Raw genomic sequence first — 26,911 nt, 5'->3', positions numbered from 1 at the left:
AACTCATAAGATCACTTTGAACGTGATGGTAGGTGTCATTATTAACCTTTGCGGCGAGTCAGGCTAGCTGTTTGCCCCTGGTCTTTATGCTAAAGTAAGCTAATCGCCTGCAGGCTTCAGCTACATAGAAACAGCACAGACATGGTAGCTTATCATCTCCCACTTCAAAAGCAAAGAGGGTATTTCCCAAGAATTCAGTCTTACTCGATCTTATTCTTCTACCTCTCACTGCAGAGCCATATCCGTCCCCTAAACTAAACAATTTAAATATAAAAAACAATTATCTAGATATTATTCCTGTTATGTTATCAGACTTGACTGTTCAAAGTTGCTAAGTGATGTTTTGATTAAAGAATAAAAATATCAATTTAACTTTTTATTCATAACAAGAATGTCCATGACACCAATTACTAAAGCCCTTTCAATATTCATAAAATCTCATTATAACAAGAGATTGTTTTCAGTCTTGCTGGAAGCCATATTGTCTCAGACCAAAACACCTCACAGCTAACCAATTAAACTTTATTTCATGTTGTTCTGCACATCTACTATAATTTACAGCTTTATTCATGTATTAGCGTTCAGAAACAATAAACTGAAGGACGCATCTGTTTAAAAGTATCACTTTGTATTGTAATGGGTTTATACTTTCATGAGAAAAGTGGATAAAAAGTAGGAACAATCAGGAAAGTAATCGAATAAATGTTTCAACAGGATGTAATCTTTGCATCAAAATTAAAATGTAATTTGAACTAAATGCAGTTTCAACATGGTTTATGTACTGTTGCTGTTTCGACATGGTGACAGAGAGCTTTATTGTGTCTGTTACAAGCAAAAGCTAACAATCGCCTTAACTGGTACTCACAAGTGAGTTACAAGTTACAAGTTCAACTAATATGTGATTGAACTCAGGGCAAGTCATAAGACATCATGTTGACCCTTTTAACACTGACCTGTGGCGAACCTATGGGAACCTGTGGACCTCCCTGTGGGGGCTGAGGAGGAGGAGGCAGGGCTGCTGCCGGCGCCGTTCCCCCTCCAGGTGCCGTCGTATTCCCTGCTGCTTCCTGCGGGCCCGGTGTCTGATTGTTTGCCGGCCTGCCAAACTCTGCCTCCTTCTTATCCTCAAAGTCCTCATTGAAGAGGTCATGCATGTCATCCTCTGGCACAGTGTTGGCCAGCTCATCGATCAGCTCCTGCCACTCCTGGTCATTAAGGTTGATGTCAGAGAACAGTTTGTTCTGATTGGACAGAGACTGGGGATCCGAGGACTCCATCCCGCTTGCATCATCCAACGGCTCCTGTTTCAGATCTTTGAGGAGGCCGAAGCTGTCCTCCAGGTCAAGTGAGCCATTCAGCTTCATGTCTGGCAGATGGCTGCCACCGTTCTTCCCCAGCTCATCTGATGCTCTGCCAACATGGTTGCCATTGCTGCTTGTAGTGTTGTTTCCGGTGGAAGTGTTGGGCCCACCAAGTAATGGCTTAATGTCCATTTGGTGATGCAAAGGCGAGATGGGTGGTACACTGTTGCTGTTGTTCGGGAGACCTGTTAGTGAGTCCAAACCACCAGAGCCCTCCTTCCGTACCCGTTTGGTGGTCGGTGAGTAGCTGCCCCCATCACAGATGCCGTTCTGGTCTCCATTAAGGGGCGATCGTGCACTATCAAGTTTCCTCTTTACAGTCTCCTGGAGCTGAAACAAAGAAGAAAAAGAAAAGAGATTAGGACCAAAAGTGTTCACAGTACGGACATTTTTCATGGTCTTCAGGTGCTAGGGATGGAAACAACATGAGATACCAAATCAATAAGGCAACAGGCTGCTTCCTCTCTACACGACTGTCATTAGAAGACAAGAGGTGTGCTGAAAATCACAATATCACTAAGACAAATCAATTGTTCTTTCAGCAAGAACTCAATCTGGCTGAATTCTCATATGGAGCACATCCTTTACACGGTACACATATGCAAGTGTGCAGATACGCATGAAGTAAAGGACGAGGCAAAGCAATGAGAAAATTTGCAGCCTAGCAAGTTGGACTCCGGGTTTTCAGGGGAGGGAAGGAAAGATCAAAGAGAACAGCTACAGTATTCTTGCCATCCATTAGAATTGGCCAATAGGCGACTAAGCTGCCCCATCTAAATCCACACCCCGTTCTTAGCCTAGACGTAAGTGCCTCTGCCATGGCACAGACAAGATAACAACAGGGTGCTAATGGACGGTGGCTGGCAGTTAAGGTAATCACTATCATAGACCTGGGTGGGAGAGGAGTGGAGGCATGGAGGGACAGCAAAAAGAAACTGAGAACTAGCAGGAGAGGTGCGGGGCACAGTTAAGAACAGAAACAACAAGTGAGGAACAAGAAAGTCCATGTCCACATGAGAAATCTGAAGATCTAACAAGGTTAACCTTTTATCTACAACGAACAAGTATTGTCCATCACCAACACAACTTTTTAGTGGATACATTTGAAAACAGCAATCTCACATGGTGATGCTGACAGGGCAAACTGTCTCTGATATATACATTTCAGCAGGGGCTAGCTTGACAGTTAGCCACCAAATCTGTTTGATTGATGATGGATGGAAGTATGAGGTATCTAAAGCACCTTTCACTAATCAAAAAACACAGCAACATCTGGCTTTTGTCTGCAATGTGAATGGATACAATCAGAATTCACTCCCGGGTCAAATGACTCTGCAGAAGACACAGGTTTTTATCAGCTCTGTTCTGCAGTGATGGAAATGTGACACCCAGGTGAACTCACTAATTTGGTAAGGCAGCAATGTAAGAGAGCGTCACAGTTGTTAGTGCTTTTGTAATGTGGAACATTAGATAGTAAGTATTTAGTTTGTAAATTGGTGAAAGACTTGGCCGATATGTAGACTGGGATAAACAATGGGAAACTACAACAAATAGAGTATGATGAAAAAAAGTAAAGTGCATAAAAACTGAAGTTTCTGTGCAATTTAGTAAACTCTCAATCTCAATTTCACTCCTAACTCTCGCTAATTTCAAACCCTAATGAAGTTGGCAAAGAAATAGTGGATGCTATTAAAGTGACGGATGGGAAGCAGGGACCTCATTTATGAAAGGTTCCCAGGGCACACATTTCGTCCATCCACCCAAATCTGAGCCCACATTTAAGATTCACACCTTTGGTAAAGGCTCAAATTAAATTCATTGCACAAGGAATGGATGCTATGGACAGGGTTTTATTTCATCCTTTTTATATTCTTGCAAGGACATGTGTAGGCAGGTAAGCACTACTCATTTACAGCTAAATGTCCTAATTTACAAACCAAGAACTACTTTAATGTTCTTCTGAAGCCCATTTGATGAAGATACACATTGATGTAAATTTACAGAGAAGAAAAAAGGGATAGCATACTGACAAAATAGTTTTTAATGGTGCTATATTACTTAACCCGTCTTACTCTGAAATGCCCTTCCTATCTCATCCTCTCATTCAATTTACACACACACACATCTAAACTCACATCTATATACTCACAGTATATACAGTACAGATCTACATTTCAAACAGCCTTGTGTGTTAAAAGAAGAGCTGAGAAACTGCAGAATATGTAAATATATCGTAACATTTACACTCCCAGCATTCACATGTGAAAGAGTCAAACACAGACACAAAGGCAGCGCCACTGATACGTGTGTGTGTGTGTGTGTGTGTGTGTGTGTGTGTGTGTGTGTGTGTGTGTGTGTGTAAATGCATGCTTAGCTCTTTGTTATTCAGATGGAACAACAGACAAAATATATTCAGATTGTATTCTGACCCTGAGGTGGACCCACTCAAGCTGGCAGACATACACACACACACACCACATCACGAAAATAGACACACACCACATCACAAGCACACAAATCATCATATTTTTGACTTTCTTGGTTTAGTAGTGTGTGAGTGTGTGTGAGTTGTGCGCGTTTGTGTGTTTGTGTGTTGGTGGTGGGGGCTATCAAGTTGGCTTTCCCCTGTGTGCCTCACTATGACTGACAGCCAGCCTAATTATCAATACTAAATATTATTGGTATTGACAGCCAAAAACTACAACGTATGTGTGTGTGTGTGTGTGTGGGTTTGTGTGCATGTTCCTGTACCTTTGTGAGGACGATTTTAAGCATAGACCCTACAGAGTGAGGATAAGTACAAACATGTGTGTGTGTGGCTTGGACGCTCGCTGGTGAAACCATTACAGGAACAACAGAGAAAAACACAGGAAAACACAAATCTCCACTGTCACGACATAGCTTTATCAACTTTGTGTGTTTGTGCATTTGCGTGTCTGAGCATTTGTGTGTGTGTGTGTGTGGTCCTGCAATCAATGGGTTTAAATAATTCAAGTCTCCTGTATGCAGGCTTGTGTGTGTGTGTGTGTGTGTGTGTGTGTGTGTGTGTGTGTGTGTGTGTGTGTGTGTGTGTGTGTGTGTGTGTGTGTGTGTTGCAGGCTTTCCCTAAATGCCAGTGAGTCATGTTGATAATAACAGACTCGTCTTTCAAAGCCCACCTATAAAAACTCCCATAATTATCCAGGTGGTGTGAACTATAGCACCCTCCCACACAGACGCATGTGTGCTAACATGCACACAGAGGTTGCACATACACACACAACTATAAAAGAAAACATTATCATTTTAACCTTGATAAAATGCTGTATATCGAGACAGAAACAATGAAATAGAAACAATGTATTCAGACAGGAGAAAAAAAGATGGACTGTGCCTCAGTCTGCTCAGTGCTGTATGAGTCAGCACGCCGTAGCCTGAGGGAACGTGACAGAGTGAATGACAATATTGCAAGCTGCTAACAAAATGCTTTATGTTAACTGTAGTTAATTAATCATTTGTTTCCTTTAGCACAATTACCAACCTAATTACACCTCTGAATTACAGTAATATACCTGTCATGCACTGCAAACAGAACCTGACAATATTTTCATTCATTTGACAATCACAGCGATAAAACACGTTTGAAGTGAAGTGAATTGAGTGGAACCAGCGCTTGCACGTGCGAGGGAACGAATCCAAGAAGATAGAGAGTCGTAGAGACAAAGAATTTTGAAGTAGTTTAATCAAGCTGGAGTGCTCGAGAGTAGAGGGAGAAAAAAAGAGCATCGGCGTCAAAAGGACGAGAGGATGTAAAAGAGCAAAGACAGGAGGGAGCGAAAAAGGAAGAGAGCACCGCTTGTTTCCCCTCCCGTGTCTCTCTCTGTGTACTCTTTGACATAAACACCTGCTGACTGCTCCTCTGTCGGCTCCCACAACAGACACACACAGAGGGAAAATGACAAAGATACAGAGAGACAAAGGTAAGAGGCACACGCACACATGTGGGGAGGAAGAAGGGATTTATTTGTCAGGCAGATGGTCTTTTCTCCTTTGAATGGAGGAGCTACCAGAACATGATGATGAAGAGGAGGAGAGACTGTGAAGGAGAGAAGAGGTGGAGGGGGGAGGAGGAGATAGGTGGCTTGATGGAAAGCCATAGCGCGCAAGATGACAGCGGGAAGCAAACGATGAGAGGGTGATCAGAGTGGGAGAGGGAGGGAGAGAAGAGAGACAGAGATGGAACCACTAAGGTGCTGTTGTTATAGCAACCTGCTGCTCTGGTGCTTTGTGCGCTGCATCCTTCTTCCTCCTCTTCCTCCTCCTCCTCTCTTCTCGCTCACTTACTCACTCTCAACCACCCTTCCTCCTTTCCTTCCTCGGACCTTCCTTGCTTTAAAGGTTGAGCATCATGTTGAATTCAAACCAAAGTCCCCACAATAAAAGAAGACGTCTGTGTCGACAAAATATGGGGAATTTTTTTCTCCGCGTCACAAACTAAATGTGAAGGAATCTGGCAGACACGTCTCTCAATATGAAGGTAACAGGTAACATTGAACACCTAGGATTACACACGTTTTATAAAAAACATATTCTTATATTATTACTGATATTTATCACTGAAGGTGGAGTAAATCTAATCAACAAAATCACAACAGTTACATGCTTTGTGAAGAAAATATATTTCATTCATGCCATACGGCCATTCCTCGCACCCTCCTTCCTTACTTCTATCCATCCTTTTCTCTCTTTCACTCCTGCCTCTCTCATCGCTACATCATCTCCTCACTCTCCTCGCTGTTCTGACCGCAGGGGACAGTCCGTCAAAAAACATGCAGGGTATAGCCATGCCACACACACACACCTTACTATATTCATATTCATGACACTAACCCTAACTTAAACCCAATTATAATCACTTATAAACCTTAAAACCAAATCTCAACCCTCAAAAAGCTAGTTAAACCTTTGTGGCCCAGCATTTTGGTCCCCACAAAGCTGTCGGACCCCACATGTATAGTGGGCTTCTGATTTACAGACCCAGTAAGTAATACCAAAAAAAAGGCCCACACAAACTACAGGTGATTACCATTGTCCAAGAAAATTCACTTTACCAGGCGGAGTTTATCAGACACACAAACTTAGCAGGCTTACATTCTAATATGATATTCTCCATTCTCTCTCTGCTGGCTGGTTGGTCAAAAACTAATAAACATACAAGCTTTTAGATATTTTTGTGTGTTTCAACTTCAGGATTTTCGGATGGGCTCTTCTAAAGGGTTTTGCTGCTAAAGAAGAAATAAATTCATGATGACTGAAAACGAGTTTAGAAAATCTCGGGAAAAAGTGTCAAAAAGCCCAGAATTACAGCTGTCACGGATGAATTCTAACGGTCAGAGAGATCTAACGATCACTGCGAAAGTGAACACGGGATGGCTAATGGATGATGAGAAAACCCCAGACAAATCAATCTTTTTTTAGCTATGTTAGGAGAACGCTCATGTCGTCAGTGAGCCTCCTTGTTTTGCTTTTCTACTTGCTAATGTCTGAGGGTACTGTGAATAGCAACAGATGTTTTTTGATGATACTGGTTAAAAATTAAGTGAAAATACATAGTAATCAATCAAACTACATCAAATTTTCTTGGGGGGGGTTACACGGAACATTTGTTTGTTCAAAGTCCTGGTTAGAGTTATGTGAAAAGAAGTTAGAAATGTGAATTATGTTGCCTGATTATATTTGCGTGGTAGGAGATAATAATAATACATTTACAACCAAAGGATCTGCATCAAATTATATCAAAAATGCACTGTTGCAGTGTTCGTCACTCACAATCACAAAATATTTGTGAAATTGTATTAGATTTCACTGGTGCATTCCACTGTGAACCATTTATGGACCGTATGTGTGTGTGTGTTTCTAGTTGGGCCCACTAGACTGTGAAATGAGTCAATTAAATCAAACAAGTTTTTAATAAGTAAATGTGTTTGTGTGTATGTATGAGAGTATTGGTGTGAAGGTTTACAGTAAAAAGCTCAGTTGTGTCTCCACCTATTAGGAATCATCAGCTGCTGTTCAGCTTTAAAGGTTCAGTGTGTAGAATTTAGTGACATCTAGTGGTGAAGTTTCATGTTGCAGCTGAATACCCCTCACCTCACCCACCCCTTCCCTTCCAAACATGAAAGAGAACCTGTGGTAACCTTCAGTTGTCATAAAACCTCAAAAAGGTGTTTGGTTTGTCCAGTTTGGGCTACTATAAAAAACATGGCAGCCTCCGTAGAGAGAACCCGCTACCAATGTAAATATAAAGTATTTAAATATAAAGGGCCCTTTCTAGGTTAAAGAAAACAACAATTCGTACAAATTAGACGAAACCCACTAGTGAAAACATTTTATTTTATTTTATATTGAATTTCTGCCAATAGATCCCTTTCACCTAAATCTTACACACTGAACCATTAAGATTTCTTCCATGACAACAGCAGTTTGGAAACTTTTGCTTCATCCATACCACTAAATTTTAAACAATCTACGGATACACCTGGTGTCCACGCTACTCTGGAGTTGTAGCGTTTTAGTCTGGATGGGCAGAAATAGAGATGTTTAGAAACAATGACTCAAAACCGCCTGCTGATTGGGTCTTTTTGGGCACAACGTAGCCTTCGCTGATTTGTCATGTTAAACACAACATGGATAATCAATTCCAAACGTTGCTGAACCTGTTGCTAACAGCTGTTGTGCGGTTGTATTCTGCATTTTACAATGATACAACTGTTAACTTGTGTAGAACATAAGCTATTATTCGAGCAGTTTGCGACAATTCCCCTGTCCAGAGTGACACGCATGCCTTACTGTTTACCTCAAAACTCATTTCCTCTATAGAAAAGTGACAAGAGTGACAAGATGACCTGAGTGAACGACTGTCTGGCTGATTTTAAAGAAACCACGAGCAGTTGCCAATGATGATATCTCACTGTTCCTTGATAAATCCTCTGTATGTGACCAGAGGTTAGGGGAAAAAGAGTGTTTTGTCTGGGCTTGCAGCGAGACAGAGTCTGTCATCCATTTTAAAATATCTAGCTGTGTTATTTCATTACTACTCACTTCAGTGACAAGAAGAGGATCGTATGAGGGTAAATCAAAAGGCAAAACAGGCAGGAGAGTCTGTCCTTCATCTCAAGGACACAGTTTCAAGCACGTGTCAGCAAGCATCCATCCTGCTGAAGTGTCCTTGAGCAAGATACTGGAATCTGGCAGGCGGGTTGCTCTGTAAATGATCCAGACATTAAGGGTCTGAAACTTGCCCCAAGCCTGAAAGCACTTGTTGGCATAAAGAGATTTGGGCCTGGTTCTGTGGTCACAGAGCAGAAGGTAAAATACATGTAATTGCTTTCTAGCCGAGAAGTTTAATATCACTCTCATGTCTTTAAACATGTAGCTAAACCATGCAGTTAGCTTAGGCTAGCATAAAGACTGAAAACATGGGGGAAACACTTGCCTGTGCCTTTGTCTTCTTCTTACATTGAGGCAAATAGGTCAGATTTGAATGTACAACACAGGATTTCTGAAGAGGCCCACAGATTCTAGGGACTGTGCACTGCTCTACTCTCACACTTTACACTATTGTTGTACTATTGATGTAAGACTGAGATTTTCTTCATGAATGTCGACCTTTTCAGAAACACGGTTTTTAGTTTTCCCAACCAGATCCCTGAACACTGAGCATTGAAGGAACACAAAAAGAAAGAGTCTGTGGGAGTGAAGGACAGAAAACTCCGAGTGACAAGAGGAAGGTACAAACAAAAGAACGATTTGGCCGTCGTCCCAGAGAAGGGTGTGTGTGTGTGTGTGCGTGTGAGTATTTGTGTGTGTGTGTTAAAGAGAGTGAGAGAGAGAAAGCGCCTGCCTGTCTGTCTCCTGTACACCGGGGGCCTGTACACCCCTGATTTGAATACACACACACACACACACACACACACAATCTTCTAAACAATTAAAGCCGTAGATACTTTTTTTAACCTAATTTCAGTTCTGCAAATAAGATTAGTTTTATTTTGATGTTAGTTGATTGTTTATTATTCAGTCAAAATAAAAACTTTATTAAAAACACAATGATATTCTTATGCGAATGTTCTGAGCTGAGATATTAAGGTGTCTTCTTAACAAGTAAGGGTTGTGGGGGGGAGATGGAGCCAATCCCAGCTGACATTGGGAAAGAGGTGGGGTACACCCTGGCCGTGTTGCCAGGGTATCACAGTGTCAACATACAGAGACAAACAACTATCCACACTCACATTCAAAACTACGGTCAATTTAAAGTCTCAAATTAAACTAATCCCAATCTACCAGAGTACGAAGAGAACTGAGGAACATTCTTGCTGTGAGGCAACAGTGCTAATCACTGCAGCACCATGCCACCCAAACACAAAGATGAGGAATGTTATCACACTGTTGTTCGGGACGAGTTGATATCAGACAACTATCAGTAACTGTACTACCCTACAGGGCCAGGTAGAAGCCGCACGCACGCAAGCACGCACGCACGCACACACACAAATACACTGTTGTGATGTGGTTTATTGCAGCTCTTTCTCATATATATTATAAGTGTGTGTGCAGTAAGGACGGGTAGTGAGCACGCACATTTACGTGTGTCATCAGCACTTTCAAACCTGCTGACCTGACATAAAAACCTAGTGGCCACAGAAAACCATCAACCCCCCCTCCCCATCTACTCTCTCTATCCCTAACCCCACAATTCAATATCAGAGAACTGTGTGTCTGTCTTTCTGTGTGTCTGTGTGTGTGTGTGTGTGTGAGAGAGGGGGGGTTTGGGGGGGGGATAAAGAGCAGTGTGTGTCAACAGAAACATTTATAAACTATTACCACTGAACGCACAACTAATTACCATCACAGCCAAGGACTGTGTGCATGTTTGTCTTTTAGTGTGTGTATGTATATGCCTGCAACTCTGCACGGGTGTGTGTATGTGTGTGTTGGAGTGTTTACATTATAGAGATGAAGTGTAAGTAAGAAAAAGGGCAAGCAGAGAGAGCAGAGAAACAACAAAGAGAGAGGTGGGGGGAAGAAAGAGAGAGAGGGAGAGAATGAGGGAACAAGAGAGGGGAAACTGTGTGTGTGCATGTGTGTGAGTGTGTGTGGTTCCTGACTGAGCAGCTCCTCTCTATTTATAGAGCTGCGGCTCCTTCCTGTTTCTGGAGCTGTACCATCACACTAGGAGGGGGTGGGGGGAGTAAGAGAGAGAGAGGGAGAGAGAGGGAGGGAGGAAGAGAGGAAAGGGGACTGATGGGGAGAAGGAGGAAGTGTGAGTGGGTGTGTGGGAGGGGAGACTGGTCGTGTTTGAGTCTTTAGTAAATCAACAGATCCACCCCCTCTCTTTCTCTCGCTCTCTCTTCCCCCCTCCCACCACATCCCTTCTTCCTCCCCTTCCCTCTCTTACTCAACAACATGGGCTCAGCCAGCAGCTACAAACAAAACACACACAGCAGAGAAGGAGACAGAGGGAAAAAGGACTAAACTAAACAGTGCATGATTAGTGGGACATTTTTGCATCAGATGGTGAAATTACAGATTTCTGTTCCAAAATGGGACAATTGTTAAAAAACTCTGTTGAGAGACATGAAAACGCAGTTCCAACAGCAACAACTGTTGACCTATTAGCTCTATAAAAACATGGGGTGTCTGTGTAAAAGAAACCTCTCTAATCTTCTTCCTGATTTGATACCAGACAAACTGGGTCCCAAAGTGGAGTCTGCTAATCACAACACACACAAATTTTAGCTCTAAAACACTTGAGTAGTGTGGACGCAAGGCATATCCGTAGCAGACTGTGTTTTCAAACAAAAACATAGTAGTATGGATATAGCCTCTATATTGCTATTCAAAAGAACCTGTTTTATGCCTTTACCTGTTCCCGCTGAACCAAACATTGCCACCCCTGTTTCTGATTTTACTTATGCTATCGCGTTCTAGGAACAGACGCATGACCGCGTCCTTTTACACATACATGGATCCAGATTTGTGACTACTGGTACCGGCATAAAAACAGAACATTGATGCTCATCTTACTGTGTTTGTTTCCTTTTTGCAAGCTTGGACAAAGGTACAACATTACCTCAAGGAATAGCTCTTTCATCTAAGACCAAATTACATTTAGACTAGCTAATTATTAGAATTGCAAGGTTAACAGTAGGGGTCATCACGCTGGAATACTGCATAAACACTCCCATACTGGAATAATTCCTGTTCCTCCCTGTCTCCTGACACTGCTTTCATGTAGCGTTGGCCAAACGGATGACAACTGAGCCATGATGATAAATAAAAAAGGTTAATGAAGACCATGGCACCTGGTTGAGAAATCCAGCAAAGGTTCAGAATGAGCTTGGATTATTCTGCCAAACAAATGATATTGCTTGTTTGTGAGAAGCCAGTGGGGGATCATGTCCTTGTTGTAGAACTGGTGGCAGGTTGTGGAACCGGTAGAGGGTAAGCCTTGTTGAATAGAAGCGCTCACCACAACACACTTTGCTGGTAATGGTGAATCTCTGCCTATACTCTACCCAGGCCAATAGTGGTTTTATCATTGACAGGATGCCAATAAAAGAGATTCAGACACCCCATTAACATAAAATTATCTAAAAAAGGTCAGAAAAAGAAAAAATCGTATTTGCTGTTCTGTTCCCTAACCCTTTAAGGTTTCTTTCAATGGAACATTTACTGTCACACTTACTTAACCCATTCACAAGTAAACGTTTGACCTTGTTTCTGCGGAGGTTGAAGAAAGGCTGTGCAAATCTTGTGCAAATCCTGTCCAAACTTTCTTGGCACAACAGACACTAATATACTCTCTTCTCTCCATTTATATTATAGTAACCACTGGGGGACACTGTAAAAAAATATTTAAAAAAAAAACATTATAGGAACGCTGTACAGGTTTAAATTCTTCTCTTGATTTAAAACTAATCCAGTGCCAGAAGAAGGTAAACTGACTTCAGCTGAGACTGGTGGAGCTAATACGTCACTTCCTGCCTGCTGTACGTCTGCCTGAATAATGCAGAGGATTGTTGCTGTTCTGAACGTGTCTGTTCAGAGAACCTCCCTCTGCGTTTTGCATGTGTGAAAGGCAAACTCTGAAAAAACTCCGATCCCAATTCTCCGGACTTTCATGTCTGCAAATGGCCTAAGTGATCTGCCTGCCTGTGTGCACCCTCCTCTTGCTGGCTTTTCCTGGATTACCAACCCTAGCTTTAAATTAATTAGATTGGGAAGGGGTTCAAAAAATGATTAGGACATTTCTACGAGTATACATTGCTGGTCACCTGATCTGTTCATTTCGAATCTGGCCACCTTCATTTTGGAAGGTGGCCAGTCATTGTCTGGAAGGTCTATCAAACTGTTCATATCATGCTGCATGGGAAAGTAATCAAATCCATAGTTTATGATCTGCTGCTTTAGACTGCAGATACGAAAAAAAAGATTAGCACAACAGGAGAGGAAAAGAGCGGAGAGAAAGAAAGAGTGAAGGGGGGGAGGGGGGGAGGGGGCTCCTGGCTTCGTGGCCAGATGGTCACCAGGAGGGGCCTGACAGCTGTGTATGAGTGTGTGTGTGTGTGTGTGTGTGTGTGTGTGTGTGTGTGTGTGTGTGTGTGTGTGTGTGTGTGTGTGTGTGTGTATGCACAGAGAGAGAGAAAGATAAAGACAGATTGTGTCCAACACCTGTCCTCAACAACAAAAGAGAAAAACTCAACATGGGCAACATCAAATAGAGAGCGAGACACAGAGTGAGGGTGAGAGGACGACTGGATAAAAGACAGACAGCAACAGAGAGTGACATAAAGGCAAAGAGAAAGAATGAAAAAGATCAGACAGGTGAAAAAAATGTTCACCTCTGTTCCCTCATATGCAGCCGTTTCCATTTTCACATTCTAAGGATGGCATCTGCAGCCAAAAACAAAGTATGTTTGAGCGTAGTGTTAGTTTTAGTATCATGGACGCACAGTACGTATACATCTGTGTGGGTTTCATACACACTCCTCTGATTGGCTCGGTCAGGCAATGTGCCACAGAAGGCGAGTGTACGATTGGCTGCGCCGAAACCAGCCGGATTGTGCCTCTGCCAGTCTGTCGTGAAGGCAGACTGGTGCACACACACACACACACACAGATATAGATTTATGGATGCTCTAGTAGCAGGAATGGCAGTTTTTTCCTTCTCTATTTCACCAGTTTTTCCTCTCTCCACTGTTGCCTGTGAGCTGAGGGGGAAGAGACGGAGCAAGAGAGCAAGAGCCACAGTGGTGAGGGAGGGCGGCTGCTATGGTAACAGATCACTGTGGCGGCCAGTGGAGGGGCCCTGATGGCTACTTGGCAGCGATGCCAGGATCTCACTGGCTGCACACACACGCATCAGTGTGAATGAGTGTGTGTTAAGTGTGTGTGTTGACATGCTGAAAGGGGAGTTTTGTGTGTCTTTCTGGGAGGAATGAACCCACTGAGCGGGGGTGTGTGTGTGTGTGTGTGTGTGTGTGTGAGCCTGTGTGCTCTGTGCTCCAGATGTCCTTAGTTGTGCAGATCGATGGCCACACCAGAGCACATCCCACTAACTTAAGTCACAACAGCCGTCTCGTTATTCCTCTCTCTCTGCCTCTTGTATATCCCGGCTCTGTCTCTCACTTCTTGTTTCATAATCAACTATTTGCCTGTGAACTGACCAATCAGATGATCAACGAGCCTCATCGCTTCAGTCAGGATAAATCACCTGATGAGTCTCCAGCGAGATGTTGTCTGAATAAAACCGTTCCACTCCACTCTTTTCCTTCTGCCGTCTTCAGTCTCTCTTCAATTTTCCTGTGTGCATAACTAGGTCACACAGTAGTAGACTGCTGTTGCCTTGCCTCTGTGCAAGTCTTTGAATGTGTGTGTGTGTGTGTGTGTGTGTGTGTGTGTGTGTGTGTGTGTGTGTGTGTGTGTGTGTTTACATAGCCTGAACACACACTTCAACTAGACCTGGAGAGAACAAAGTCTAACTCAGTCTGCGCGTTCAGAAAACAAATGCAAGATCCAAGACAAGAATGCGTGCTCACACACACACACACACAGATAATTTATGTCCTTTACAATGGGTTAGCATGTGGAGGAAGTAGTATACCTGGCTGAAAGCCTGTATGTGTCTGTGCTGCACATGTGTTTGTCACTGAAGACACATATGAATCGGACCATAACAAATCACATATGTGGTAGAACTGTACTTAAATAAAACTCTAGAGTTTGAATGACTTTTCAGATGGAACATGGTATTCTTTTATTCTGTGTCTTAAGGCTAGGTCACTTGTTCCTTTGGTCAGGTTAACGTATTTATGTGGAACGGCTGCAGTTAGAGACTATTCAAGGTCACATATAACATCAAACTTTTACTTTACAGGTTAATGCATCCATATTCTAAAGCCCCTACGCAGCCTTTGTTCACCCACACACTGTGTGTACAACGTTGTGAACAGCTTCCTAATGGCTTGATTAGACCGACATGAACAGTGGCTAAATTTGGTAATGACATTCATTCATTTCAATGGAATTGCATATAGAAGCTCAAGTCCTTTTGCAGCAGCAGTGGTTCAGTTCGGTTCTGAACCAGCCCTTTGCTGTGTGTCTTCCACAACTTGTACCTTCCTGTCAATAACGTTGAAATGCCCCAAAGATATATATGAAAAAAGAAATTGTGGCTCACAGTGGATCTGTTTACACAGACTGAGTAAATCCACATAGGGCTTTTCTTAACAACTCTTTCATTTGGGTTTGACACGTGAATTTAACAAAACTGGTTTGACTGTGTCAACCCAGTTGTGTCAACCCTCGCAGTGGTCTTCCACACTGCCAGCTGTGTGGAAGACTTCCGCAGTGTTCAGCTCTACTGTACGCCGGGTTACAGTAGTTACGCCGGGTTACAGTAGTTACGCCGAAATCTGGCGTGAAGCGCAGCGAGGCAGCGCAGCGCCGTTCTCAACACGCAGCCGCCTGGCTGTTCACACGGGGCGAGCATTTCTCCGCTGGTCAGCCCCTAGACTGTATATATAAGGTCAGCCCGCTTTCTGCTTTCTCCGCTTGTTGTTGTACCGTTGAATGTCGGGGTTCGGGGTAAATGATGGTCTTCATAGCCCCCTCTCTTTCTCTCTCTGTCTGTCTGCTTGTGTGCTTGTAGTGGGGGCAGAGGGGGACATTTAATTATGTGATTGGGAAAATTAAAACTCCAGGACAACAGAAGGGGAATACAAAGTATGGGATGCATATTTGATAATTTATATCATATAAAATATGTAATTTATATCGTTTAAAATCATGGGGGGAGGGGGGAGCTGGCTCATTAGCATTTAAAGGAACAGGCACTCAAAACAGGTCACTCTGTGGAGGGCTGTTTTATACAGGGTAAAAAGGGTGCTGTTTTATATGATCCTTGTGGTATTTTGACCAAAGTATGTTACAGACATTTCATTAAGACCCCAAGGAACCATATCAACTTGTGGTAAAATGGGCATGCTATGTCCCCTTTAAGGAAAGGGAAATCTCAAGCCCCACTTGTCAAATACATTGTATTAGTATATTAGCAGTTGTACTGTTCACTTTAAACTTGTTAGCAACAGAGAACGCAAGCTTGCCAACTCACACTTATGAAATCAGCTGGCTTGGCAGGCCATAGCTGTTTACTCACCGGCAAACCTGCATCAGCTCCCCAACTAACTCCACAAGTACTAACTGCAGCTGATTCTAAAACCACTCAATCACTCATTTACGACTCCATATATAATAATCACTTGGTAGTTTAGGGAAAAATGATGGTGATATAAAAAACCTTATTGCTTTCTGCTAAGATTTACAGGTGTAGTGTTGCACTACTGTAATATTTGCATCTATGAAATGCAATCATTTTGATTTTGTGATTGTTTAAATTAATATATAATATCGGCAGTGTTTTCTGATATTGCGGTTTTTACTTAGGAAAGATACAAGTTTTACAACTGTACAGTGTTAATGGATCTCTGTCAGGCTTGTGTGTGTGTGTGTGTGTGTTGCATGGTATACTGAAACTAGATAGATATCGTGATACTCAGCTGTTAAAGGTAATAGTATCTGTACTTTATGAATGACAACCAGGGAACACCAGCTTTAATAACATGTCATGTTATTTAAGGTAACAAGTTATGACCTTAATCTTTACAATAATCCAAATTATAGTCTAATGCTATAAAATGAAGGCTACTTATCCATTGTCAGAAACCCACCTACATGCATGAAAATAAACAAACAAACAAGGAAACACTCAACAGATAAACTTTTATCTTATTGCGCATGGAAATAATGAACATAAATGACATTGTAAGTCTGGCATTTCATGGCAATGAAGCTCAAATCCAGGATTAGCTTGCACAATACTGGTAGCCTCACAAACTAATTAGGCCCTCTGCTATGACAAATTTATCACTCTAATTTTTCTAACCCATTTTTACTACAGAAGTCTGGTGCCACAGGCTCAGATAGAGTGAATCTCTTTATTAAGAAAAGTATTGAAAAAGTATCAGTATGGAAATTCATGACTTGGTGTTGTAACGAAACAAAACTTTTGGTATTGTGACAACACTTGTGTGTGTTTGTGTTGTTCACCTCCCTGCCTCAGGGCAGAATTAGTGAGGAGGCCAGCAGATAGAAAGACTTCTATCAAGACCTCTCTATCTACATATCTCTGCCTCTACTTCTCTCGCAGTCTTTCATCCCCTTGATCCCATCTCATGGCAAAGCAATCTTCATTTAAGGTAAAAACAAATATGTGCTGTGTTATTTTGTTTCCATGCCTGCGCTTGCTGTGTTTACATGTGTGTGGTCACTCTTGATTCGCTCATGTAAACTGTACTTTATATACTGAATTCAGTAGACGTTTACCCGCCCTCTAAAACTGCATTTAATGACTCTCCATTCATTTTTCTTTACCCTCTACCATACTCTTTTTTTAGTATCTATCCCCTGCTCCCTTCTCTCTCCCTCCATCCATCCCATCCCGCGTTATGCATCATCTCTCTCATCAGTGTGGAGCCGGCAGACCCATCATTACCCCAGCATGCAAGTATTGATCCACTGCCCCAGTGTGTACGTGTTATTTTAAGATGCTCAGACGTGTAATCAGTGTGTTAATGATAGTTATTGCCAAAGCGACCAGCTCGGCGCGGTTATTCAAGGCTGTGGATAGCAGCGAGAGGCTGTCGGCCTGGACACGAGTGCTGTTCTGGGGCTCATTGGGTCAAATCTGCAGTGAGGATCACTTCCTGCTGTCTGTCCATCATAAAAATGAGCGCTTGTAGCTCACACACGTCTTCATTTTCTCCATGGGATCGCTGTAGCCGAGTGTGTATCTAATTATGTATTATGTGATAACTGACAGACATGTGAAAAAGGTGATATCATCTCTACCCATGAATACTGTGGTTGTAAAGATTTTGAACACCTGCTCCAGTGTCTGGGATTGCAGCTTGTTAAGGTTGTATCTGTGTGTGTGTATGTTTGTGATGGCCATGCAAGTGTGCACACTGCTGCCCATCAGCTAGAGGGAAGTGAGGCTTTGTAGCAACAGGCTTTGACTCACTATGGAAAGATGACGTCTGCATTTCCCCAAAACATGGCAATTCCACATTCCTATCAACACAAGGTAACCCAACCACTGTGTGCGTGCGCACACACACACTCACAAATAGATACAATTCATCTTGATACAGGTGTTGTGCCACCACACCATCCTTCCAAAAGGCAAATTCATATTCTCTCGCTCTCAGAAACACACACACACACACACACACACACACACACACACACACACACACACACACACACACACACACACACACACACACACACACACACACACACACACACACACACACACACACACACACACACACACACACACACCTTTGCCAGTATGGATAAGCCCTATTTCGCAGTGTTGAAAAATATGCATTTCAGAGGTAAATGACATCATTTCCATATAAATGACTTTCAGCCAAACACATCTGCTAATGTAGTTACACACATACACACACACTTATGAAATGATATGGGTTACACATACTTTTAGGTTTATGTTTGCCCCCTTAACTCCAAAACTGCCCAAATCCCACACATCACTCAAGCTGCTTTCAGACATGCACTGAATTCCGCAGATCCTCCGTATTTTATTCGGAGGAGGTGCATGTGTGAACGCAAAACTCAGAGCGAGAGGCTCCACAGTTTCTGCAGACTTTCTCCGCCTGGCCCCCCGAGTATAGAGTCCTTAACAATTCAGGAGAATCTGATGTGAGGACACAGCAGGGGATCCCCACTGGATTCACCACAAGCAAGTGGGGGTGTTGATGACGCTTCTAACACGCGACAGACACAAGAGAACCTCCCGCTGTGTTGTGCGCAAACACACATGCACACACACACACACACACACACACACACACACACACACACACACACACACACACACACACACACACACACACACACACACACACACAAGCCTCTGATGGGGTTTAATGCAACAGGATGGAAGGCCAACTTTGAGCTATGGAAATAACGCCTACAAACACAACACAACAACAAAATGCAGGGAAACTGAAACAGGTGAGTCAAAAGCCCAAATTAATTTACACTTGAGATTATTGCTGCCTTGTGCTAATGCTAGTGATGTGGAGAAGGCTGACTGTAAAACAGTACAAGTGAAATGTCTCCTCTGTTTTTCTGTGTTTTGTATTATAACATGGGAGCTACTTGCCTTAGTTTTTCCTTATACATCGTACTCAGCTGCAGTGCTCATGTTGCAAACATTTATTAACTGTTGTATGAATGACCTGATGGTACAAACCTTGGAGATGATTTTCTTTTCAATGTTCTCTGGTAATATGCTTCACTGCACTGCCAATACCTTAGATTTCTGACAACATATCAATCACCTAACACACCACAGAAACAAGACCTTCATATGGCAGTCCTTAAGTAACAAATTTAATTGAGTTCTATTGTATCATAATTCAGAAAACCAGTAGCAGGAATATTTAATACAAGCACACATTAACACGTTAAAAATGAATTGGCTATCCACTCGCGTAAATGTTGCTACATAGCGCTATTAGCAATTGAAATAGATTCCAGTTGATTTTACTAGTCGACGAAGGTCTATTACTATCGGTATCGGGAGCTAAGTTGTTTGTTTTCATGCAGACGACGCTTGAGGTGAAAGTGAACAGAATAATCTCCAACAAAGAGAAAAAATGCTTTGTATCAAATGTAGCCACCAGCTAAAGGACTAACAATCAACAGCCCATCAACCTACAGTAGCCTGTAAAAGTAATTAACAAAATATTAACCAATATATCACAGATGTGGGTGATAAAAATGGAATCACCAATAAATGTATTTCTTTTATTTTAAATCAGTCGATATCAATTATTACCATAAGAAATGAACAAATTATTATTACAGTTAGTATTTATATAATATTGTAATATATTATTGATAAAAACACGTGTTTTCACTCCTGAATTAAGGTTGTGATTTTAAACTCTTCTTTATGAGCAGAGGATGACAAACACTACAAATCTCAGGTAGATCAATTATTAAATCAGTTATTCATCCTCACTGCACAATGCAAAAACATTAATTGATATATATTATATTGATATTACATTTTGTTATTTTACTATTGATGAAAATGATTGATATTGTTTTATTGCCAAGCCCTAATTTAATCGATTTCAGTTTTTGTACTCCCTAAAATTGACCCAAAACCCAGTATCTGTTGTGCTTTTGTCTAAAACTCCACAAGGTAAATTTTAAAGTCAGACAAAAAGCAGTCTGGTGATGAACATTGTTAATTTCACAGATTTCTTGTACAAATATATTTGGGAAATAAAAACTAATTCTATCTGAAGCCTCCCTATGAAATAAAACACTGAGTGCAAAACAGCAGCAATTAGGCCCTGGAACATGAAGTGAGGTACTCCAGCGTTTCCCCCAGAATACATTCCATCTATGGTGGTAGAAGGGGTGCATATACACGAATGACGCGCTCTGACAGGTACTCAGACTAAAGAGTGAAAGGCAAGCGAGATAGAACTGCATTCTGTGCCACTGAGTGAAAGATAACTGATTACTTTTGTCTTTAAATCTATTTAAATAGATTTTGAATTTGTAGATCATACAATTTTTTCCAGGTCTGACTATTGTGGAATTTTAAGCTAAAGAGAACAAGAATATTACCTTCAATTCATTATATATATTGTATTGAATTGATTTATATAAAACGGTTACTGCAATTGAGGCTTTTATGATGCTCATCATGAAACTGCTCAGATGTTTTCTGGCATTAGTCTGTTTTGTATAGTCTTGAAAACCATATGTAAGATTTAGAATCATCTTCTTCTGTTGTGTCCCTATTTCCAGACTGCTGCTGTTCTCCAGGTGTGCTGCCCCCTGTGGTGAATAGAAAAAATGCCTCTTCAGTCAAGAGCCGTACTGTAAAGGAAGAACAGACTGAATGTCTTTCCATGCACGAGTAAGAACAAAGAAAAGTGCTACATTACTCAGATACTGAACCCTGCAATGTTGCAGCCGTGTGTGAGAGGAGGTCATGTGCCGAGTACAAAGCAGCAGGAAGGTTTGTAAGACTCTAAGCTCGAATGGAAGCAGCACAGCACTTACACAGACGGTCAGTGAGCTGTGGGCAGCAGGCGATAACATAAAGCTGGCACTGGAGACACTATCTCATTCTATAAAGACAAGAGAAGGCAGGTAGGCGACACTGACTGCAGCAAAGCTGTGATGGCCGTTATTGTCCACGAGACTAGGACAGCTTTTATCTGCTCTCCAGGCTCACAAAGAGGAGTGAGAAAGAAAGCTGGGGTATGTGTGTGTGTGTGTGTGCATGTGCTCTCACAAGAGAGAGAGCACACAAACTGCCTGCGGCTCGCTTTCAACATCTCAATGCCGACACACACTCGTCTCTCTCTCTCTTTTTCACCCTGTTCTCTTCACTGGTCCTCCTCTCCCTCCCTATTTGTAGTTCTGCCTTTTTTTCCCTCCAACTTGCTCTCTCCTCTCATGCCCCCGGGCCATAAACATCCGCATGTCACACACACATGCCACGAAACACAATGAACACACACACACACACACACACACACACACACACACACACACACACACACACACACACACACACACACACACACACACACACACACACACACACACACACACACACACACACACACCAGCAGTTGGCTTTGTTCCAGAGCACTGGTTCTGGGATCCTGAGGAACCGTTCATGCACAAAATAAGCGTGTATGTGTTAGTGTATGCGTGTGTGTCTGCATGCACATACACACTCACACCCTTAACCCCCCCCCAACCCCACCGCCCGACGACCCTCCCACCCAGACTGTCGCTTCTTAACACCATCACTTATTCATGTGAGGGAACATTAGAACAGAACTCTCCCTCTCTGTATCCGTCTCTCCATCTCACTAGTGTGTGTGTGTGTGTGTGTGTGTGTGCTTATGTGCAGTGTCTAAATGGGTTCCTGTATGTCAAGAGTGTGTGTGTGTTTTGTGTGTGAGCGACAGAGAAAAAGAAGCAGAGAGGGAAAGTGACAGAGGAAGTTATTAATTATTTTAGCTCCTATTAGGAGGAACATGTCAAGTCGATACCCCTGGAGATGTGTCATAAATGGCTCTTATTGTTTTCTAGCTGACATACGCCGCTCTCTTCCTCCTCCCTGTCACATGTACCTTTCCTTTCTTCCTTCACTCCCTCCGTCCCCCCTCTCGTTCACTCCGGCTGTAACATGCACATCTCTCCTCTTACCTCCCTCATTTTCTCAGTGTTTCTCTGCGTCTTTTGCTGTGCTCCTTTACATCTCCAATATAACCTGTCTTGTTCTAATTACTTATAATTTTTTCCTTCTAGTTATCATATCACCGTCCTACCTTGAGATCTTCATTGGAGCTAGCTATCCTGCCCCTCCCTCCATTTCTATTCCATATTCACTTAATCTCGGTTGAATTTCCTCCGGTTCACCCACACAGACGCAGCTCACTCATTTCTGTTGAACTGTCATACTGTCTGTGTGTGTCTGTGTGTGTGTCTGTGTCTGCTGTTGAGAGATCATCTGGAAACTCACAGCCTGCATCGGCTCAGAAGCCACTGTGGCTTTTATCCCTGGCTTAGTCGCAATGATTATGACCCGCCCACAGCCACTAAAGCAGCCAATGAAAAGATGGCAGGCCACTTCCTGATTTCAAACACCATGCGGTTTAAAGAGGCATTGGACATTTACACAGAGGGAGAGAGCGAGGGAAAATAGCTAAACGGAGACAGAGAGATGGAGACAAAGAAAGAGGAATTCCCACTTAGTATGAAAAGCTTTCACTTAATATAAAGCAGAAAAATGAATTCTGATGATACTATGATTGGGTCAACATGGGTTAAACAATTGTGGCTCTGCAGCCCTGATCATGACAGGTATGAATCTGAAAAAGGGAACACAGCTTTCTACAGGAAACCGTAACTATTCTATAGCCTGCAACTATCCACTATAACCCATTTAATGATAACACATTAACAACAATGTCTGGCAGCTTATTCTTAAACCACTAATTAATCATAAAATCAATGATTATTTTACCGTCATAAGTTGACTGAATGATCCAAATAGTAATATGGTGGACTCTAAAACATTTTATATATGTTTGGTCTGCCAGGGTAACCATAATTTTAAAGAATATAATGAATTATAACCAACATTTCCAGGCTGACTCCAGATCAGCATGTACACATTAAAGCCTAACCGATGATAATATCGGCTGATACGAGCATTTCACATTAGAGTTTATGATTGTTGATACCTATATTGAAACTTATTCTATACAATAAAGAATGCAGAAAGGATGTGCATTTATATTTTAATTTTAATTCTAGTTTTATATGGTTCTATTTGTGTTTTCTTTTATATTTATATTTAGTTAGTTTCTTTTACATTTAATTACCCTGTACATTCAAACACACGAGTTTGGCCCAAGCACTCATTCTTTATCGCTAGTTGTTATACATGGGATTTGAAATTACCGGTTACTTTAGCTCAACAGGTAGCAATGGCTTTTCTCTTCCTCTCATGTTTGGATTGATCTAGATCAACATATGAACATCTTTCAATAGCAGTGTTGTGGAGTAACAGAACACATGTAATGAGTTATGTCAAAACAATACAAAATATGAGTAACTGTATTTAGCCGCCTCTGCCAAGGAGGTTATGTCTTCACCCGTGTCTATTTTTTCGTGGTTGATTTGTTGTGTTTGTAAGCACGACTACACAAAAACAACTGCACAGATAATGACATAACTTGGTGAAAGGATGCTGTATGGGTGAGGGAAGAAACCATCAAATTTATTTGATAATTTTCTCTAACTTTGCGAAATAGGACATATTTCATCAACATTTCCACCATTTTCCAGGGAATAATTCATAGATCTTGATGAAAAAGAATTAGGAAAGTGATATTTATGATTCAAATGGTGAAATTTGGTGCAGCTTGAGACTGTTTGGTCTGGGTGAAGATATGTGTTGTAAGGAGTGTCATTCTGAAAAAGTCTGCAAACTTTTGGTGTGTGAGCTAGCTTCCTCACTCTGTGCCCCAGTGCAGATGTAATTCTTAATATTGATATACTTTTTACCCATTTGACACCATTTGACACTGTGGCTTTTTGCTTTCTCTGTGGGCAGAGAAAGCAAAAAGTGTTTAAATTCACCCAGATTTATTTTCATCTTGTTTACTGGTTTTCACACTAAACACAAAGCTGTGGAAGTCACTAAACATCACTCCTGGGTTCAGTGCTGTGTGAATGAAGCATAACACACTCATTCACAGTGTTATTAATATGCAATAGTAATGTAATCTAACAGAATACCTTAAAGTTACACTATTGTATTGTAGTCTGTATCTGTAGTGTAATATATTTTAAACATGACACTCCCAACAAAAAGATTTTGATGTTTTTGCAACTTTAGCATAAGAGGATTGTTTTGTTTTTTGTAACTTCAGTACTATCTGCAGCCTTACAAGGAAAACATATTTTCCTCCAGAGAAAATGTGGAGTATCTGCGGAGTTAAGTGCATGTCTGAAAGTATGTAGTAAGTATTGTGAGTCACAATGTTAGTGAATTTGTTGTCAATCCCCAATCTCTAGTGTAAACATTAAGATACAAGTTTAGCACCTAGCAAACAAATTAACTACTCTCTAATAAACAGTTTGCAGGACCCAAGTCAAGGCAGGGAGATCTTTGACCTTGAAATCTGTTAGGAGTTACCAGTCTAATACACAAACGAGACACTAATTATCTGTGTGCACACTCGCACGCACTCATCATCTGTATATGTGCGCGCACACACGCACACGCACACACACAGAGAGAGATGCATGGAAACAGGAATCAAAACCATGCACATGTGATGTCTATGAACACGCATGTACACACAGCTTTCTATTGTCCCTCAGACAAAGATGGGAGCGCATCCCTCTGCAAGTGCCCCTGGGGGAGACCTGATTCTGCACCCACCCCTTAACTCCAACATGCACGTGCACACAAACAGAGCGAGAGAGAGAGAGAGAGAGAGAGAGAGAGAGAGAGAGAGAGAGAGATATTAACCCACCCCCATACTTGATGGCCTGTTCTGAAGAGTAACAAACAGGCTAGCAGACAGGAGTGGGGGTGGGGCAAAAGGGTCTCTCTATGGTAACAAGGGCATTATAAGCCAATTAGGAGTGCTGCCTGAGTGACTGACAGACAGGGTGGAGAGCACAACACGACTTGCTGTCTGATGTGTAGAAGGTGTGTGTGTGTGTGTGTGTGTGTGTGTGTGTGTGTGTGTGTGTGTGTGTGTGTGTGTGTGTGTCTTTGTATCAAATTGCATTCCCCTCTTTTTTTTGGGGCTAAACGGCTCTAAACAGCCTGACACACATGCGCACACACACATGCACATAGGGCAAACATCCACACGATCCCCTCCCTTGAGGTCAACCTCCTACACGCGAAGGCATTCAAAAGATCTCTTTGTCTCGTCTCTGTATCGTGCCAGAGAAATTGAGGAGAAAGACGACAGAGAGGGAGAAGGAGAGCGAGGAAGAAAAAAAGAGAGAGCAGAGAGAAGAAAAAGAGCAGCAAAAGGGAAAGGATTTGCAGGAAAGCAAGGAGGAAAGAGGGAAACCTGGGGAGGGGGGCAGAGAGAAAACATGGAACAGGAGACAGGGGAACGGAAGGAGGAGTGTGGAGGAAGACGAGGGGAGAGCGGGAGCAGAGATGGAGGCTGGGAGAGAGCAAGAGACAGCCGGGCTCCACTGCTGCTCTGAACTCGTTTGATCCAGTTCGTCTCGCCAGGCGTTCCTCGAGATACATTCCTGTGGCTGGCTGGGCGCAGAGTGCGCGCGAGAGAGACAGAGAGATAGTGAGAGAGAAAAGCTGGTAGGTAATTTGCGAGAAGAGTAAAAGAAATTAAAAGACAAGGAAAGAAAGGGAGCAAGATGAAAGGAGAGACACAGAGAGAGGAAATTTATTCAAGAGAGAACAGCTGCAACAAAAGTTCCCAAAGGGCTATAATGTTACCTGCTACTAAAGTCCAACCCCCAAACACACACACCCTCTTTCTCCTTTTTTTGTCTTCTCACTGCTGGAAACCTGAGTCCTACAGTAAGAGAGGCAAGACATAAGGAGAGGAGAGGAGACGAGAGGGAAAGGAGGAGAGGAGACAAGATGAGACGAGAGGGAGGAGAGGAAGAGGAGACAAGATGAGACAAGATGAGACGAGAGTGGAGGAGAGGAAGAGGAGAGGTACACATAGGCACAGAGACAGTCACATATAAAATAATTGAAAAAAGTCTACAGTATAAGCAACAAGCGGCCGAGAGCAGATGTGAGTGTGTATGTGTGAGAGAAAAGCATACTTCAGTGCTGCACATACTCATGGCCTGCAGATTGAAGAGTGAAAAAAGGGACTGAATGAGAAGGAATGGAAAACTGGGAAGGAAAGATTTATGTTTTTCTGTTAAGTCGGCCAATTAGAAGTAGTAGAAATGGAAGTTTTCATCTGTTTAAATTCCATGTATCAAACTATGGAAAGATTTTCTAGTGTAGAATCATATATGACATTAAATACATGTAAGCTCTGTAATAGCTGTATTACTGAAAATGAATTGTATTCGCTGATCACGAGGCCATTCATCACAGACGGGATGCTTCCCACCGAAAGGAGGGTGCCACAGTTTCAGTGTTTCTACCTCGACAGGAAATATTAAACTCAAAGGGCTGAAGACATGCTACATTGGATGTTCCTAAGGGCTCAAAAAACATGTGTAACCAATAAATGTACTCACTGTTTTGTATTTTAAAAATTCCATTGTGTTTTTTTACTGTGTTGGTCGGTTGAAGAGACTCTGGTCCACGTTTGTGCTACACGGACGTTGACGTGGTTTGTAATTCG

The 26,911-nt window shown here is 42.2% G+C and overlaps 1 protein-coding gene across 1 annotated transcript in view; it reads right to left on the bottom strand.

Moving 5' to 3' along the window:
• The window catches only part of maml3 (mastermind-like transcriptional coactivator 3), a 110,637-nt gene that overhangs the window by 57,998 nt on the left and 25,728 nt on the right, over nucleotides 1-26,911 (bottom strand). The window contains exon 2 of the mRNA XM_035183664.2: nucleotides 954-1,691. Within this exon, the coding sequence (XP_035039555.1) occupies nucleotides 954-1,691 (738 nt within the window). The remainder of the gene's footprint in view (nucleotides 1-953; nucleotides 1,692-26,911) is intronic.

The sequence above is a fragment of the Hippoglossus stenolepis genome, chromosome 2 (genome assembly GCF_022539355.2).
Source record: "Hippoglossus stenolepis isolate QCI-W04-F060 chromosome 2, HSTE1.2, whole genome shotgun sequence".
NCBI lineage: Eukaryota > Metazoa > Chordata > Actinopteri > Pleuronectiformes > Pleuronectidae > Hippoglossus > Hippoglossus stenolepis.
The sequence above is the reverse complement of the archived record's forward strand: the minus strand, read 5'-3'. Positions and strand labels throughout refer to the sequence as shown.